The following is a 19,682-nucleotide window of genomic DNA, read 5'->3' on the forward strand; positions in this document are numbered from 1 at the left end:
GAACCTATGAACCTATGAACACAGCAAGGGGAAGCTCTATGTTGTGCATACTGGTACATGCCAGTAATATGTGTAGTACACTGCATTCATGCTGGTGGGTGGAAGTACATATGTTAATAGAAAAAAAAAAAACAGGTCAGTGAGGTTCAGTAAAGTTAAAAAAAGCAATACTTTGATGAAAAAGTTCTCTTAAAATATAAACTCAAAATATACTTAAGCAATTAAAAATAAACTTGTTGCTAAATAAAACTGAACTGTTTTCTTCTCATACACTTTTATGATCAAACAGCTTAGCAACAATAAATAACTACAGTAAAAGTATAAAACAGAAACTGCACATGTCTTCAGCACTGCTGAATATACAGCAGGATAATATGGTTAACAAGTTTTACCTGGAAAAAATGTCATAATACTACCAAATTTAACAATAAACTCTACATGTAGAGATGTACAGTTCTAATAGAAGTCAAGGATACCATGACTATAAGTTTATGAAAATGCCAAGATTCCAATACACTGCAGAGGTGAGAAGAATTTACCATGATGTAACCACAAGTCTTATTTAGTATTTTATATAATGCCACCATTTTTGATAGTGGATTTTTTGTTCCTGTAACCTTTGATCCAACCCTGCAAACATTGTTGCTCATAGTCATCCCCATTATGTGATTTTAAACAGCTCATCTCCTACAGTGAAACAGTGTGCTACGTCCTGCTCTGAAAACCAACCTTTTAAAGTAACTGAATAAATCATACCTAAAGCCGTTTTACAGAAATATTCTGAAATAGTGACAGTTTGCTCTAACGCCAAATGGATCCATGTAATTCTTGCACTTGATCTATGAAACTTCTCTTATTTTCACTTGGCAGTACTATGATTTGACTTCAAAACCACCTATGTCAAAAGTACAGTTGATGTAAAACATTTTGAATGAATTACATGTGGCAGTCTTTGTCTTCAATGTGACCAGAATAAGCTCCTCTTCCTTGACTACAACAGTCTTCAGCTTAACTTAGCTCAGTAGAATGCACAACCTAAATACAAATTGTATTTGAAATGACTGCAATTAGCATGGTCCGACTGCAGCAATGCATCCAGCTGTCAGATGAACACTTGAGGCACTGGAGATGTTGCTATTTACTCTCTTCTAGCTTACAAGGCTGAGCAAAGCACTATGTGCTGCACATAAGTACATCTGCAAAAGGACCAAGCAATGTTTTATTGAAGATGCACCTGATCCAAACTAGATAGGTTGTAAATGGTTTGATATTTTCAGAGAAAGTATGATTCTGATGAGACAACATGTAGGGCATATAGGTATTTTCTCCCTGTTCCTGTATCCATACCTCATATTTCACTTCTCTGACCTTCAGGTACTTGAGATTCCATGGTATTTGCCAGGATACTGACAGCTTGGCCTCATCAGCACCCTGGACAGATGTTTCACATTTTGCATCTCTGACCTTCCCAGGATAAAGGCTGTTGGTATACTTTTGCTTTTTCCGACCAGGCTTTGACTTTATTCCTTTCTTGATAATATCTATAAGGGAAGGGATATCTACTATTGTGTCCTGATAAATGCGGAACAACCATTCTGGATTGCGACAACAAAGGTGTCGAGGAACTTCCTGACTTTTCATTATGCGCTCTTGTTCTGTCTTGTCCAAGTGAGAAATCCCCCCTTGGTCCCAAGGCCTTTCTGGAAATGTAAATGTATTTTCCTCTTTAGTATTGCGCCACGCAACATAGTGAAGGTCCATGCCAGGTAAAGCTGTTAGAGTCTTGTAAGGAGTGTAATGGTCAGGGTTTACACCATATGGAAAGAGTTCTACCACCATGGCACCTGGAGGCAAAAAGACTGCAGTCACAAGCTGGGCCCCATGCATGCTGACCAGCATGGAGGCATTGCTGATGAGGTGTGCTATATCACCAAAAGAGTAATCATCTAGCGATACTGTAACTGTTTTCATATTAAATTCCTGTGCAAGTGCCAGAATAAGTTCAGCTTCATTCAGAATAAGTCGGTTCACTGTACGGCTGAAAATGACAATGTATTCATCAGTAGGAATGGCTTCAGAACTCCTGTTCAGCTTTGATAGCAGGAACCTTGTAAACTGCCGGATTTCATTGCCAGAAACTAGTATGTTTGCCTTAGGGCCCTGTGGCTGAACAAACCCATACTGGTACCAAGTTGTCATTTTGGATAACCCCACATAAGATTTGGTAAAACATAGCAGCTTTCCAAGTGTGCCTAGGTGTTGCTTCAGAAGAGGCTGCTTATTGCTAAGCAACTTGTACAGATCAAAATGCAGACCTTCATTCCAGCCCTCCATAAAAACTAGGCGAGACTCAGCATCCAAGTCTGGGAACTGCTGCATTGTGTAGTACAGAGGGAATAGGTCATCATGGAAAACATGCATGAGATTATCAGGATTAAACCGGTTTGTAATCAGTGCAACATCTGGCACAAAAACTGGTTTTGGCATGAATTTCAAGGCAGCAACTGGTAGTTCAACAAAATTGAAGTACTGAGTATTGTGATCTTCCACTGAAGACAGATCGAGGAGAGCAGGCTGAAATCTTCGTGAACCCAGACTTGGCAGCATGATGGAAGCATTACTATGAAAAAATATAAACTCATTTGCTTCAGTGGAGTAACAAAGAGAGTTAAATCGACAGATACGGTCAGTATGCATCCTGCCTGTGCATACCATTCTGGTACCATCTCCCATCAGAGCTTGTAATGCGCCATGATAATCAATGCGAACCTGAGAAAGCTCCTGAGATTGACGGGTAAGGATAAGCTCTTCTTCAACTACAGCAACATGTTCTCGCAATTTGACATACTTCCACAGCACAGCTGCAAGAACAGACACAAGCAAAGCATTGAAGACTGCTGCTATGTTCATTCTGCAGCTATTAATTTGTACTACGACATGAAAATACCACAAAATGATGATCAGACATCCTCTTCAATCAAACCACCAATAAATACCTAGGAAACAAAGAAGACAAGTATAAATGTAATGATTTGTTGTTACAATTTTCATTCAGAAATGCATGTGTTTTATAAATAAATCTTATTTTTACTAGTTTTAAAACCAAAGTCTACATATGTTCAATAATAAGTTTGAAACATCAATAAAATGTGATTAATCATGAAAGTATCAACCTGCGGCACAGCAACAATATCATTAATATTAATTACGTCAACCTGTGCAGTACAGATGTAGCTAAGATTTTTGGAATTACCCTTTCAGAAGAAAATTTCTTTACCAAACTCTTGTGCTTCTACTTCCCTAACACAGCTGCCTTTTTTCTCTGTGGTATATACACAAAATACACTTTTTCCCCCACAATACATTGGCTAAATGCATTATTAAAGATGCACCACAAAGAATGGCGGCATTACATCAGAACCCTTTCCTAGTGAGATAAGGAGGACAGTTTGCTATAAACATGGTTACTTTCTTTGCTGGCTCTCATGTAGTCTTTTCATTTCATTTGTTTGTCTGAAGAAAGAACAGGTGGGCTCCTCAAGCTGGGCAAAACATTGGTACCATAAAAATGAACCTGTATACTACTACTTACATGCTGAATGCCTCATATCCACTGTATAGTTAGGTTCGGCATATAACAACTAAGAAATTTAACATGTTTTTTTATTTAGCTAAGCAACTGCAGTTAGCTATGCACATCTCATCATTCATTACATTTAGCAAACGCACATGCAAGCAGCTGTTAGGAGCACTGGAACAATACTAGGCAATTAATCACATGGACCATAACAGGACTGGACATAGCCTCCTTTACACACCTAAAAGTTTTTGCCATCCTTTACAAGTACTTAATAGTATCCACCTCCCAAATCATGTAAGGTCATACATAATAACTTTGGTGTAAATTTACGTCTACCCATCAAATAATCACGGCCAGCTTTAAAGGCAAACAAAACAGCACTTTGCTTACTTACTTCATAGGCTGGAAATACATTGAGAAAGGAACCTACCCAGCCAGGGAGTCTTATTTCTTTGTTGGTGTAAATTTATGTTCATAGTATGGGTGTTTGTACAGCCATCAACATCTTCAATGCTTGGCTATTCATGTCACAGAAATATAAAGTCCCGACTATGACCTAAACAACCTGTTTTCAATTAGCAGCCAAGGCACCCTAGGAGCTAAGGTGAGACAGAGTAGCTGCTGCTCACTTGCCTGCTGCAGTGGGAGGGAGAAAAGAAGAGTGACTTGTTCCTATAAAGTAGGGTTGTGTAAAATCTTACGCTAACAGTAGATAACAACAACTTCACTGTTGCAGAATGCATAACATTAGGGATCCCCTCCCTAGGGCAGACTGACATCCAGCCAGTATACCAAAACCTTAGGATTCTTTAAGGTAAGTCGTACATCACATGGATGCTCCTCGTGTAGCATAGAGCATAAAGGTGACATCTGGATGTAACGACCATCAAAACTGACAGCCACAGTAGGAACACCAGTCCAAGGAAAAACAAGAGGTAACCACCAGTACATCCAGAAGACAAATAGACAAGGGGAAGAAGAGAGGGAGTGAATACTGGAACAGTGAAGAGAAGAACATCTACCGTTATGGTAAGATTTTACAGAACCGTACTATGTCTTTCTATTTCACTGTTGCAGTATTCATAACTTTAGGGAGAGTGCCAAAGCTCAGGAAGAAACTTAGGAGGAGGAGGGACTAACAGAGCCCTCCTGGAAGCCATGAAGAATGGCCCTAGCAAAACCAGCTCTAGCTCTGGAGAGTCCATCCAACCTGTAGTGCTTGGTAAATGTATGCACAGAAGTCCAGGGAGCTGCCTCAAGAACAGAGTTAGTATCCAAAAAAGCACAAGAAGAAGACACAGCCCTAGTAGAATAAGCCTTAACAGAATAAGGAAAGCACTTACCGTGAAAAGAATAACAAAAAGAAATAGGCCTTGAGATCCAAGAAGAAACAGTCTGCTTAAATACAGTTAATCCCAAGGACCTGGGATGAAAGGAAATAAAGAAATGATCAGATTTCCTAATAGTCTTAGTTCTTATCCAAATAAAATCTGAGTTGTCTATGCACATCCAATGCATGCAGCACCTTCTCACTGGCAGACTGTGGAGAAGGGAAAATGAATAGACTGACTAAGGGACAACTCGTTCACGACTCTGGGCATAAAAGAAGGATTAGTACACAAGGACAAAATGTCCTTATGAAGTACCAAAAAAGGACAATCCATAAAGGCTTGAAGCTCAGACATCCATCTGCCACAAGTAAGGGCTAACAAAAGAACAGTCTTTCAAGAGCAATGTTGCAAGGAAGCTGAAGCTGCAGGCTCAAAAGGAGCCAGAGTCAATTTCTCCAAAACAAAATTAAGATCCCAAGGAGAAGAAACAAGCTTCCTGGGAGGCCCAGTATGAAGGACGCATTTAAGAAACTGTTTAGCTTCAAACCTGGGAGCTAAAGGATGAGATAAAGGCAGACAAGCAGAGATAGCTGAGATGTGGGCCTTAACAAAAGAATAAGCCAACCCAGCATTGAGCAATTCACTCAGGTAAGAAAGAACCAAAGGAACATCCACAGAAAGTGGATTCAGGTTACGAGAAAGACATAAATCAGAAAATCTCTTCCATTTGGATAAGTAGGATTTCTTAGTATTGGGTTTCCTGTCCTCCTGCATGACCCTAAGCAGATCCTCAGAAAAAAGGTGTCTATGTGGCATCAAAATCCTATCACCCACAGAAGAAGAGTGGACAGGTGAGGATGAATGAGAGATCCCGTGTCTTGTGTCAGTAGGTCCACCCTGTGAGGTAACTTGTGATGACTGCCCTTGGCTAAATGCAGAAGAGGGAACCAATGCTGTCTTGGCCAAAAGGAAAGCATAAAGAAACATCCCTTTCCAAGAAAAAGACAGGGTGTCCACCTTTCACACCAGAGGACCTGGGACTCTGGCACAAAATAGAGGAAGATGTCTGTTCAGAGGAAAGGCAAATAGGTCTATTTGAGATGTACCCCACTGGTGGACAATGTCCGAAAACACATCCCAGTGAAACATCCATTCATGGGACTGAGTTAAGGACCTGCTCAGAGTGTCTGCCACAATGTTTTGACCTGAGGTAATGTAACCCGACTAAAGAATTACTTGATACTGGAAGCAAGATCCCACACCACAAGTGCCAACCGGCAAAGAAAATAAGATCTTGTGCCCCCCCCCCCATTTGTTTACATACCACAATACTGTGGTATTGTCTGTAAACACCTTGAGAGGTCCTGGAGACAAAAGAGGATGAAATGCCTGAAGAGTCAGCAGAAGGGCTCTCATCTCTCTGACATTGATGTGCACCTTCTGTTGAAGAGGAGACCACACCCCCTGCACTGCTAGGGAGCCAAAAGCTGCTCCCTATCCCACTTCTGAAGCATCCGTGAACAGCTCCTGAGGGGAAGAAGGGGATGAAAAGGGAGCCCTGGATTTAGAAACAACTGCTGGATCCACCAGTGAACTTCCTTCTTGAGACAAGGTACAAGAGGAACTACAGATTCTAGGGGATTTGTATGTTGAAGCCAAACTGACTTCAGGAACCACTGAAACTTCCTCATGTGAAGTTAGGCTAGAGGGAGCATAGGGATGGTGGATGCCATGAAACCCAGAACTCTCAGAAACTCCCTGGCTGTAATGGAGGCCAGGGGAAGAAGAAGGGTTTGAAAGAAGGAAATGAGGGCAGGGATGTCAGTAAAGGCATTGTCTGAATCTCACAACTCAGAAAAACATGGTCCATGGTCCTGAGGAGGAGTCAGAGAAGACTTTTTGAAGTTTATTGTAAACCCCAGGCTCTGAAAAAGGGAAATGGCAAAATGGAGACTTTGCAACAGGATCTCTGGAGAGGATGCCTGAAACAGGAGGTTGCCCAAGTAAGGAAACACTTGGATCCCCTGAATCCTGCAACAGCAATCACAGGAGCGAGGCATTTGGTGAATGTCCTTGGGGCAGCAGAAAGACCAAAAGGCAAAGCTGAGAACTGAAAATGCCAGGAAGCAAAAGAGAAACATAAAAACTCCTGAAAAGGGGATGGATCAGAATATGGGGATAAGCATCCTTGAGATCCAGAGACACCATATAAGCCTAAGGAAGCAAAACAGGGAACAAAGTCTGAAGGGACAACATTCAAAACGAGGGCACTTTCAGAATATTGTTTAGATGAGAGAGCTCTAAAATGGTCTCTAGGTAGCCTGCTTTCTGGGTGCTAGAAACATCCTGGAGTAACCCCCCCCCCCCCTTTGGGACACAGGCAACTCTTGAATAGTACCCTGAGTCAAAAGGTCCTGATGCACTTTTTGGGAAAAGGAGAATTGTTCCTGAGGGAACTGAGGAATACGCATAAAAGGGGAAAGGAATTTCCACACCATGAAATACCACTGGCGAATAATGGACAGAACCCAGGAATCCTGAGTAATCTGTAGCCAAACAGGAAGAGAGAGAAAGAGAGGGAGAGAGAAGGGTGAAGAGAAAGAGGAAAGTGGCTAGGAAGAATAGGATAGTCAGACAGCACCTAGTTTACCTGGGAAGGAAGACTTCTTAGCCACTGAGGTCTGAGTAGCCTTAGCAGGAGGAGCCTGCTTACCACCCTTTTTGCCTTAGGACTACGGCAAAACTGCCTGTGGACAAAAACTGGCTTATTGGGTAGTTTCACTGAAATTTAGGCACAGGAGAGACAAACACATATAAATAAAAAAGAATGGGTGGAGGTGAATGAAGGTCTAAATAAAACAAAACATATAAGATATATAAAAATGAATCATCCAACCAACACAGCTGCAACTCTACACTTTATTAAAATATGAAACAAAAATGGTGAGCACTTTCATGATTAACTTGCTTCTTCCATTTAAAAAGACCCCTAAAACAAATCAAATTAATGATAAAATCACGTAAGCTCAAAACCGGTCTTAAAGATCCACTGTCATTAAGACCAGGATCCCTATCTGCTTTCAGTGTAACAATCCATTTGAGATCATTCTGTTCAGTTTTATTCCTAATATCCCCACCTCTAATATTTGCATTAATAATCTCTAAAACCAAAAATCTAAAAGAATGTCTGGAATCTGTGTTCATCACGTTTCCCAATGGCATTGGTTTCTTTTTGTCCCTCAGATGTTCTAAAATTCGATCTTTAAAGGTCCGATTAGTTTTATAAACATAAAACTTTTGGCATGTTATAAAACTCACAAAATAAACTGTACTGGTACTCCGGCAGTCTGCATAAAAAACAAATTCAATATAGCGATCTAATGTAGGATGTCTATTATAAGAACTGGACCAAATACATTTGCAAGTAGAGCATGACCGACACATAATGTCCCTTTACATTCTGAATAATGCTGATTAATGTAAGTATTTTGTCTATAACACAGTTGACGTTTAAATGAAAGATTATTTCTAAAAGAAAACTTAGGCGTCAACCCAACAACGTTCTTTACATCATCATTCGCTGCAAGTATACATCACTTTCTCTTGATGACATCGCATACTATGTTGACATTACTTGAATAAGTTAATGAACATCTCAGATCTGTCTTAGGCACTGTCTGTTTTGTAGAAACATCAGTAACAGTCTCTGAAAAATAGGGTCTAGCTGTAGTATTCCTAAGTGAACGTACATTTACAATCTATCAGAAATCTCTTTTTCAGTAGGAGTATTTCTCTTGCGGGGTTTCTTATAAACTTCTGTAGTCATGCCTTTTTAACAGATCCTTTGGTACTTTATCATCAAGAAAAGTGATTGACAACTCAGAAGAAACAAAATTAGTTGTGGTATGTAGATATTTAACAAAATCAGAAAGTAATTCAGACATGCTGGTCCAGATCAAAAACATATTATTCACAAAAACGGCGGTAAAAGCTAATATATGCTGCATAAGGATTATTTGCTAAAACCTTTTTCACCTCCCATTCTGCCAACACCATACTGGCATAGGTGTTGGCACATGCCGTGCCCATTGCCACGCCAATCGTCTGAAGATAAAACTCCTACTCAAAGACAAAAGCATTGTTCTCTAAGATTAATCATAGACAGCAATGTTTTTGTCTTTGAATCTGAGAAATGTATTGAAAGGGCAATTTATTAGAACTATGAAGCTTTGTGATAACGATGAACAATTACAGGATGCTTTTGATAAACTTTCATCTGATTTTTTAAGTACGGGATACTCTGAAAAAGAGATCTGTGATATGATTGTAAATGTACGTTCACTTAGGAATACTACAGCTAGAACCTACTTTTCAGAGACCGTTAGTCATCTGAAAAAAGTTGAAGCCAAAGCTAAAAATACCTCATCACTGACCCAAACCCAGCAGCCTTAGAAGAAGCATCTGCTGTATCATAACTACACTTGATGGAATGATGAGCCACCTGGGAGGAAGTCCTTAACGGAACGAGCAGAAATTTTACTCTAATAGTCTGGAAGATCAGATATAACCTGACAAGCCTGGGACAAGAGAGCCAACAAATTCCTGGACATATGGGCCTGATAATTGGCCCTATAAGCCATGGTAGCCAAAGTGGAAACCTTCTTACCTACTCTTTCTATGGTTCTGCTGTCTTTATCAGAGGGCAGTAATTTGGGTGAAGGAAGCAATTGAGAGTGCTTGTCATTGGCTAAAGACACCACTGAGGCGGTCAGCAGCAGGACACTTGTACAAAAATTTACAGTCCTCATACACCCTATAAAACTTATTAGGTTTCTTGGGAGCAGGGAGCTGAGAATCAGGAGCCTTAGAGGCATTGGAAAACTCATCCAACAAAGCAGCCAAAAAGTACAGTTGTGTACACTTACAATAAATGTAGATGTTCGAGTGTATTCACTGTTGCAGTCATCACATTTGGGTTATCTGCCTGCAGGTAGCCCTCAGCCGGCCTGAATACCAGAGTCTTGGATTCCTGCCGGATGCTGTCTCTTCTTCCAATCCGTCAGGTCGTCAGGGGTATAAAACATGCAGCCAATGCCATTACATCAGTTTTTCTTGCCCCAGATGTCAGGTGCCCCCACAATGGGAAGCAAATATATGTTATGGTACCCGTCCATCAAAAAGCAATTACACCAGAAAGCTTAAATACAGCAAATAAGAAGGAAAGGTAGAGCCAAGAGAAGTCAGGGGGCTGGAGGGAGGGTAACCAGGACTGTAACGGTGAATACACTCGAATGTCTACATTTATGGTAAGTGTACACAACTGTACTATGTTCTTTGTGTTTCACGGTTGCAGTCATCACATTTGGGTTTATTCCCAAAGCTAAGGAAGGGAGGAGGAAGTTAGAGAGCATTAGGGCCAGCTATTAAGCCCTGCAAGACTGCAGTGGCAAAACCAGCTCTAGATTTATAAAAAATAGGCATGTGGTAATGCTTGGTGAAGGCATGTACAGAGCTCCAGGTAGCAGCTTCTAGGATGTCCCTGGTAGGGACACCTCTGGGAAAGGCTGTAGAGGTAGATGCAGCCCTGGTGGAATGTGATCTTATTCCCTATGGGGTAGGTTTTCCATGGTGCTTATAGCAGAAATGAATGCAATGGGTTATCCATTTAGAAATGGTTTGCTTTGAAATGGCCTTCCCCTCTGACCCTGCAGCAAAGCCAACTAGCAGTTGTTCAGATTTTCTGAGAGGCTTAGTCCTGTCCAAATAGAATCTAAGTTTTCTGCGCACGTCCAAAGAGTGCAGTATTCGTTCTCCTTTGTTTTGTGGATTAGAGAAAAAAGTAGGCAAATGAATGGACTGATTAAGGGCCACACTAGACACCACCTTGGGCATAAAGGAAGGATTGTTCCTGAGGGAAACCCTGTCTGCATGGAAGATAATGAAGGGCTGCACTGCCATGAGGACCTGTAATTCAGACATTTTTCTTGCTGAAGTGATGGCTAGAAGGAAGGCTGTTTTCCAAGAAAGGAATTTCAACTCTGCAGTTGCAACTGGCTCAAAAGGAGAGAGAGTGAGCTTTTCCAATACAAAGTTAAGGTCCCAGGCTGGAGTAGGGGCTCTACTGGGGGGGGGGGGGTCTTAAATTTTTGGCCCCTCTGAGGAATTGCTTTAGCAGGGGGTAAGAGAAGAGGGGTGGTTCAGTATTATAATGTGCTGAAATGGCAGAGGCATGAATTTTAATGGATGAGAAGAATAGGCCCTTGTGGAGCATTTCTGTTAAGTACTGAAGTATATGAGGCAAGCTGGCCACTGTTGTACCCATCCCCTGAGTCTGGCTCCAGGACCAGTATCTTTTCCACTTTTCAGCATAGGATTTTCTAGTACTAGGCCTCCTTGCCTCCAGAATGACATCTAGCACCTGCTTACTGAGGGATGCTATTGGAGAGCTCAAGGAATTAGCGAGGCTGCAAGGTTCAGGGTTTGAAGCTGAGGGTGCAGAATCTGGCCCGCCTGCTGGGACAGCAGGGAAGGAGTCTGAGGCAGGTGCCATAGTTCCAGCAGTGTCATACTGCGCATGAGGGGGTACCAGTGCTGGCGTGGCCAGTCTGGTGCAATCAGTATTGCCCTTGGCTTGCCCTGTTTGATCTTTAGCAGAACCTTCGCGAGGCGAGGCAGAGGGGGAAAGCTATAAACTGAGAGGCTTTCACAGGTAAAGGACAGGGCATCTACTTTCCAAGCTTGACTGTGGGAAGTTCTTGTGCAGAATTTGTCCAATTGGTAGTTCTGAGGGGAGGCAAACAGGTCTATCTCTGGAGTCCCCCATTTGTTCCTCAAGAGGTTGAATATTTTTGGTTCCAGTTTCCATTCGTGTGGGTCCATGAGATTTCTGCTTAGGTCGTCTGCCAGAGAATTTATCTTGCCTGGCAGGAATTGAGCCTGCAGGTGCACTTGGTAGCTCAAGGCTGTGTTCCACAGAGCCATGGCTAGCCTGCAGAGTGGGTATGAGTGGGCCCCCCCCCTGCTTGTTTATGTACCACATAACTGTGGTGTTGTCTGTCTTTACCAATAATTGTCCCAGAAGAATGTGGTCTTTGAAGGCTGTCAAAGAATTCTGTACAGCTAACATTTCTTTTTGGTTGATATGCAGGTGCATTTGTCTCGAGTTCCATTTGCCCTGAATGCACTGCCCTGCCAAGTGAGTCCCCCATGCATAGTCTGATGCGTCTGTTGTTAGGGTTTGGGTGGCAGGGAGTAGAGTGAAAGGGAGCCCCTTGTGGTAGCAGGCCTCTGCCCACCAAAGGAACTCTGTCTTTATACAAGGAATGATAAGAATCATAGATTCCAAGTCCTGAGAATGTTGACAGCATAGGCTTTTTAGATACCATTGTAGTTTCCTCATGTGCAGTCATGCATATGGAATTAGAAGTATGCAAGAGGCCATGAACCCCAGGGCTTGCAGAATTTTCCTTGCAGATAGCTGGGTCGTTGTGGCCAGTAGTTTAAAGTAGGTTGTCAAATAAACTTGTTTCTCTGGAGTGAGGAAAGCCATCTGGGAAGTTGTGTTCAACCTTGCTCCCAGGAAAACAATCTGTTGGCAGGGTACTATGTGAGATTTCTTTTCGTTTATGGTGTACCCCAGTGAAGTTAGAAGTTTTTTTTACGAATGCCAGATGTTTTAATAGCAAGTCCTGGCTTTCTGCCTGAATCAGACAATTATCCAAATATGGGGATATTTGAATATTTCTCTGCCTGCAAAATGCAATTGCTGGAGCTAGACATTTTGTGAATACCCTGGGTGCACTAGATAAGCCAAAGGGAAGTGCAGAGAACTGATAGTGCATGGAGCCTGCCCTGAAGCATAGGTATTTCCTCTAAGATTCCCTTATTGGAATGTGCAGGTAAGCTTCCTTTAAGTCTAAGGTTGCCAAACAGGCACCTTTGCCTAGCATAGGAAGCAGCTGTTGAAGTGTTAGCATTTTGAATTTTAGGATTACCAAAAAGGTGTTTAGAATAGAGAGGTCCAGGATAGGACATCAGGAGCTGTCTTTTCTGGGTACCAGGAAAAGTCTTGAATAAAAACCTTGTCCCCTTTCTTCTGCTGGGACAGGCTGAATAGCGCTGATACTTAGAAGAGAGAGAACCTGCTGTAGAGCCTCTGACCAATGATTTGGAGGTAGGTCTGGCCAACCATTTGGGGTTGGTAGGGTGTGGAAGTGGAATCTGTATCCTTGGGAAACTATATTCAGAACCCATTTGTCCTGGGTAATGAGTTCCCAGTTTCTTGCATGCAGGGCGAGCTTTCCTCCTAAGGGAGCAGGCAGTTGAGCAGGGCTTGGAAGGGTTAAGGTTAAGTCATTGTGCCATTTTTCCTTGGGGGGTGTCTTACTACTCCTGCTTTGGAAGTGGTAGCCCCCCCACTGCTTAGGCCTGTGCGTAGTACTGAGACTGTATCCTAGGTGGTCTGTTGTTCCTGGGTTTGGACTGAGAAGGCCTGGAAGAGGCTGAAAGGACCAATTCTTTGAAGGCCAATGCCTACTAAATCTGGGAGGCTGTACTTGCAGGAAATCTTTAACAGTTTGCATAGATTTGGCTTTTTCCTCCATTTTTATGAGGACTACTTCTGCTTTGTTGCCAAACAGGCGGTCTTGGTTTAAGGGAGCATCCAGTAATTTAGCTTTAACATGATCTGGCAAGGTTTGCTCCTTAAGCCAAGCATGCCTTATAAGTACAGACCCAGTGACAGCAGCCCTGCAAGATGTTTCTAAAGAGTCAAAACCACATTGCAAAGTATGTTTACCAACTTGTTCTGCAGACTGTACTAAATCCTGTAATTCTTTGTGTTCAGCACAGTCAGGAATCAACATAATTTTCTGTTTAAGTAGTCCCATAATATGCTGTTGGTACTTTAACATATGAAACTGACAATTTAAAGCCCTAATGGCCAAAGTAGCAGAAGTAATACCTTCTTATCCCATCTGTCCAAGGCTCTAGAATCTCTATCAGAAGGGGTAGGGTTTTTGGCAGCAGTAGCCTTAATGCCCGTTGGCCCTTGGGAAATGGTCTCTGGATCCGCAGTAGGATTCTTGAAGAGGAACTTGTGAGAGTCAGGTACTCTGTAATACCTGTCAGGTTTTCTGGGAGCTGGAGGTAAAGTGTCTGGAGAAAGGCTAGATTCCAAGAAAGCATTATCTACAATGTTCAGACCAGGAGGGAAAGCTAAAGACCTGTGTTGAGGGAGGAGTAAGAATTCCCTAAGCCTCTTTTTGGAGTCAGAGTAATCCTGGCTTTCCCAGCAGAAATGCTCCCTAAGAGAGTGCAAGGTTTCACCAAAAGAAAAATCTTCTGGAGGGGAAGCAGAAGGAATGGAGTCCTCTGCATCAGAATCCTCATAGGTAGATAAGGGCAAATCCTGGTAATCAGAAGAAACAGAAATATCAGATTCCTGATCAGAAGAATCAGAAGGAAAATCAGTTCTAGGTCTCTTAGAGGGGGAAGGCTGGCTTCCCCTAATTAAGGTAATAAGCTCTTCAGCCATTCTAAGCATTTGATTTTTAGGCATATGGGCCTGAGCATGCGGTTTGGACATCAGTTTTCTAGGCGTGGGTTGAGTTTTAGGCCTGGATGAAGAAGATTGTGTCAGTTTAAAATGCAAGTCTGTAGGCCTGAATACACCCTCAGAAGGCTCTGGACCCATCCAAGGTAGAGACATCCACAGGTTCCATAGTCGAAGAAGCATCTCGCGGCATACCAGACTCTGAACGGGTCTCAGTAGAGGCCCGTGAATCTGAGGTAGCGGGTATCAGGGGCTGCGAAAGCGCCTGAGTACCAGCGGACTGCCGATTACCTTAACGGAAGCGTCGTCGGCAGTTTTGAACCTATGCAGTCCGTCTCTGTCTTTATCCTTACATTTTTTCGGAATATCGGTAGTCAGATGGCTTACCAAATCCATTTCTTGATAGTTATACCGAGTACCAAAATAATTTGCTGCAAATATAGCCCGACGACGAATAGTTCGGGGGTTGAACAAGGTGCAAAACCAACAGCAAGGGATGTTGTGGTCTGGGCCTAAGCAAGGAATGCAGTACGAATGAAAATCTTTATGAGGTATTTGCTTTCTACAGGTAATACAATTGTTAACTTTTACTGACATTGGTTAAGAGCAAGAAAAAGGATCCCCTGTGGGGTACTTAGCTTTTTTGAAGACTTCGGTTCTGAAACTCGAAAATGAAAACTTCAGGAGTCGGCTGACTGGCACTTGCGAACTGCTTCTGCTTCGGGCACCACACGGCATGAAAGAATGATGTAATGGCGTCGGCTGCATGTTTTATACCCCTGACGACCTGATGTCATGGAAGAAGAGACAGCATCTGACGCAGGAATCCAAGACTCTGGTATTCAGGCCAGCTGAGGGCTACCTGCAGGCAGACAACCCAAATGTGATGACTGCAACAGTGAAACACGAAGAACATCAGGAGGAACAGAAGAAGGTTTAGGATATTCCATCTGCAGAAACTCATAGTACCTTTTATGCATCCCAGAGACCTGAGCACAATTCCATTTAAAGAACTCAATCATCCTAGAGATTCTGTCTCCAAAAGAAATCTTTTCAAAGGGAGTATCAGGAATGGTAGATTCCTCTTCCTCTGAACCACAGTCCAAAGGAGAAGGAATATGAGAAGAGTAAGCAAGTAATTCCTCATCCAAATCCAGCTCCTCTGAGGAATACTATTCCCTGGGTCTTCTTAGGGGAGTAGAGGACCAAGGGGGGCTGGAACAGAAACTTCCTGAGGAGGTTTCAGTGCCATCAAAACACTGAACAACCCCTGAGTGAAGGCCTGACATTCACTCTGTGGACCCTTAGGAGCAGGAAAAATATGTTTAGTCTTTTGTTTTTTCTTTAATGGGACATCTGCCTTATAAAATTTGGAAGGCTCTGCCCAGAACAGCATTCAATAAGGGTAGTAGGGACTTCTTTGACTAAAATCTGAGGAACACCCCTAAGCCCCTCAGAAATGATCAGCCATGGTTCCCCCTGAATTTCCAAAAAACAGATGTCTGCAAAGCCTCCTCTAACATGCTTAAAGTCAGTTTGCCTCAGGTCTCCAACCTGGTCATGGCAGAGGAATCCAACGATAAAGCAGAGCGAACCTCTGAGCATTCAGTCACCTTGGGAGAGATGTCCAGTGGAGGCTGAACAGTGGAAGATTCCAGCCTAGGCTTCTTGGCCTTCTTCACTGACGGCTGTCCTTCAGAGCGGGAAGTTCCCTCCATCGTACCTTTCGTGAGAAGTTTAAGATGCTGATTTAGCACCAAAGAAGAGAGTCTACTTCACAAGATTTTAGGTACAAACGCCTGACAGATGGAACAGGACATATGGTTCTGTGAGGCGCCAAGGCAAAGCAGACACTGTTTATGGCAGTCTTTATGGGGAATCTGTCTACCACACTGGCATTTACCCTTCTTGGATGACATGAAACCCCACAAGCAACAAAAAGAAAAAGATAAGTAAAAAGGATCCCCAGTGGGACACTTATCTGCAACAGCTCCATGAAACCAACAACAAAATGTAAGCATTCAGACTGATGATCAAGAAAGTACAGTTGTGTACACTTACCATAAATGTAGATGTTCGAGTGTATTCACTGTTGCAGTCCTCACATATGGGTTGTCCGGCTCCCGGTAGCCCTCAGCCGGCCCAAATACCAGAGTCCTTGGTATATAACGTTGGCTGCCGCCGGTTGTAAAACTGATGTTAGTACATCAGGTATAAAGGGTGGCAACCGATGCCATTTCCTCAGTTCTTCTTGCCTTAACTGTTAGGAGCCCCTAAAAGAAGGCTAACCCAGGAATGGTAGCACCCTGGACACGTCATACAAAAAATAAAAATCTATAGTTTGTGCCTTAGGAAAAAAGGGGGAATGGAGGGTGGGAAACCAGGACTGCAACAGTGAACACACTTGAACATCCACATTTATGGTAAGTGTACACAACTGTACTAAGCTCTTCGTGTTTCATTGTTGCAGTCCTCACATATAGGTTGATTCCCAAAGGCCAGTAAAAAGACAAAGGGAGGAGGAAGGATCACAGATTATGGGTTGGTAAGGAGGCCCTGCAAAACTGCAGAGGCAAAACCAGCCCTGGATTTAGAAAACAAAGGTAGATTGTAATGCTTTGTGAAAGTATGGACAGAAGACCAAGTAGCTGCTTTTAGAATGTCCTTAGTAGGCACACCTCTCAGAAAGGCTGCAGAGGTAGAAGCTACTCTAATAGAATGGGCCCTAATACCCTGAGGGGGAACCTTCCCATGCTGCAGGTAACAAAAGTAAATACAATGAGCAATCCATTTGGAGATGGTTTGTTTTGAAATAGCTTTATCCTGAGCCCCAGGAGCAGAACTAACCAATAACTGTTCAGATTTTCGAAAGGATTTAGTCCTAAGTAAAATCTCAGTTGATTATGCACATCAAGAGAGTGCAGAATCCTATCCCCTTTATTTTGGGGATTGTTGAAAAAAGTAGGCAACCCAGCCACTGGGGACGCACAAGCCAGTGCATTTCTTTGTGCCGGTCCCAAGCCCGGATAAATGGGGCGGGTTGCATCATGAAGGGCATCCGGCATAAAATTTTGCCAAATCATACATGCGGACAACAGTACAGATATACATACCGGATCAGTCGAGGCCCAGGTTAACAACGACCGCCACCAGTACTGTTGGCCAACAGGGTGCTGGCGGAAATTGGGCTACTGTTGGCCGAAGGAGGAGAAGAGGGGGAAGGCAAGCCCGAAGGCAGGTAAATACTAGGACTGTGATAGTGAGGGTTGGAACTTTGAAAGTTGGCAGTATGACTGGTATAGGGAGAGAGTTAGCTGATATGACGGACTGAAGGAAGGTTGGCATATTGTGTGTGCAAGAGACCAGATGGAATGGGAACAAGGCTAGGTGTATTGGAGGCGGGTTCAAATTGTTTTATCATGGTGTGGATGGGAGGAGAAATGGAGTAGGGGTTATTCTGAAGGAACAGTATGCTAAGAGTGTTTTGGAGGTGAAAAGAGTGTTGGATAGAGTGATGTTTATGAAGCTGGAAATTGATGGTGTAATGATGAATGTTGTTAGTGCATATGCTCCACAAGTTGGGTGTGCGATGGATGAGAAAGTAAAATTTTGGAGTGAGTTGGATGAAGTGGTGATGGCTGTACCCAAGGGTGAGAGACTGGTGAGTGGTGCAGATTTCAATGGGCATGTTGGTGAAGGGAACAGAGGGGATGAGGAAGTGATGGGTAGGTATGGTGTTAAGCAAAGGAATGCAGATGGCAGTGGATTTTGCGAAAAGGATGGACATGGCTGTGATGAATACATATTTTAACAAGAGGGAGGAGCATAGGGTGACATACAAGTGTGGAGGAAGATGCACACAGGTGGATTATATCTTATGTAGAAGGGCCAGTCTGAAGGAGATTGGAGACTGTAAAGTGGTGGCAGGGGAAAGTGTAGTTAGGCAGCATAGGATGGTGGTTTGTAGGATGACACTGGTGATCAAGAAGAGGATGAGGAGTGTGAGGGCAGCACAAAGGATCAAATGGTGGAAATTGAAAAAGGGTAACTGTGAGGTGGAGTTCAGGGAAGAGTTAAGACAGGTACTGGGTGGCAGTGAAGAGTTACCGAATAGCTGGGTAACTACAGCACAGCTAGTAAGAGAGATAGCTAGAAAGGTGCTTGGTGTGACATCTAGAAAGAGGAAGGAGGACAAGGAGACCTGGTGGTGGAATGAAGAAGTACAGGAGAGTATACAGAGAAAGAGGTTGGCGAAGAAGAAGTGGGATTGTCAAAGAGATGAATAAAGTAGACAAGAGTATAAGGAGATGAGGTGCATGGCAAAGAGAGAGGTGGCGATGGCTAAGGATAAGGAATATGAAGAGTTGTATGAAAGGTTGGACACTAAGGAGGGAGAAAAGGACCTGTACCGATTGGCTAGACAGAGGGACCGAGCTAGTAAAGATGTGCTGCAGGTAAGGGTGATAAAGTATAATGAGGGAAACTCACAAGCAAGGAGAGTGTGTTGAGCAGATGGAAAGAGTACTTTGAGGGGCTGACGAATGAAGAGAATGAGAGGGAGAGAAAGTTGGATGATGTGCGGATAGTGAATCATGAAGTATAGTGGATTAGTAAGGATAGCTATGAAGAGGATGAAGAATGGAAAGGCTGTTGGTCCAGATGACATACCTGTGGAAGCATGGAGGTGTTTAGGTTAAATGTCAGTGGAGTTTTTAACTAGACTGTTTAATGAAATCTTGGAAAGTGAGAGGATGCCTGAGTAATGGAGAAAAAGTGTTTTGGTACTGATTTTTAAGAATAAGGGTGATGTGCAGAGCTGTAGTAACTACAGAGGGATTAAACTGATCAGTCACAGCATGAAGTTATGGGAAAGAGTAGTGGAAGCTAGGTTAAGAAGGAAGGTGATGATTAGTGATCAGCAGTATGGTTTCATGCCAGGAAAGAGCACTACAGATGCAATGTTTGCTCTGAGAGTGTTAATGGAGAAGTACAGAGAAGGACAGTAGTAGTTGCATTGTGTCTTTGTGGACTCAGAGAAAGCATATGACAGGGTGGCCTAGAGAGGAGTTGTCGTATTGTATAAGGAAGTCAGGGGTGTCAGAGAAGTATGTAAGAATGGTACAGGATATGTACGAGGGCAGTGTGACAACGGTGAGGTCTGCGGTGGGAGTGACGGATGCATTTAATGTGGAGGTGGGATTACATCAAGGATCAGCTC

General features: G+C 43.0%; 1 protein-coding gene across 3 annotated transcripts in view; it reads right to left on the bottom strand.

Annotated features, from left to right (window-relative positions):
- Nucleotides 1-255: 255 nt before the first annotated feature.
- The window catches only part of POMGNT2 (protein O-linked mannose N-acetylglucosaminyltransferase 2 (beta 1,4-)), a 369,016-nt gene continuing 349,589 nt past the window's right edge, over nucleotides 256-19,682 (bottom strand). For all 3 annotated transcript variants that reach the window (XM_044065045.1, XM_044065046.1, XM_044065047.1), the window contains one exon: nucleotides 256-2,996. In XM_044065045.1, the coding sequence (XP_043920980.1) occupies nucleotides 1,174-2,910 (1,737 nt within the window). In that variant the 5' untranslated portion in view covers nucleotides 2,911-2,996 and the 3' untranslated portion in view covers nucleotides 256-1,173. The remainder of the gene's footprint in view (nucleotides 2,997-19,682) is intronic.

This window comes from Protopterus annectens, chromosome 3.part0 (genome assembly GCF_019279795.1).
Source record: "Protopterus annectens isolate FY-2018-M chromosome 3.part0, PAN1.0, whole genome shotgun sequence".
Lineage (NCBI taxonomy): Eukaryota > Metazoa > Chordata > Ceratodontiformes > Protopteridae > Protopterus > Protopterus annectens.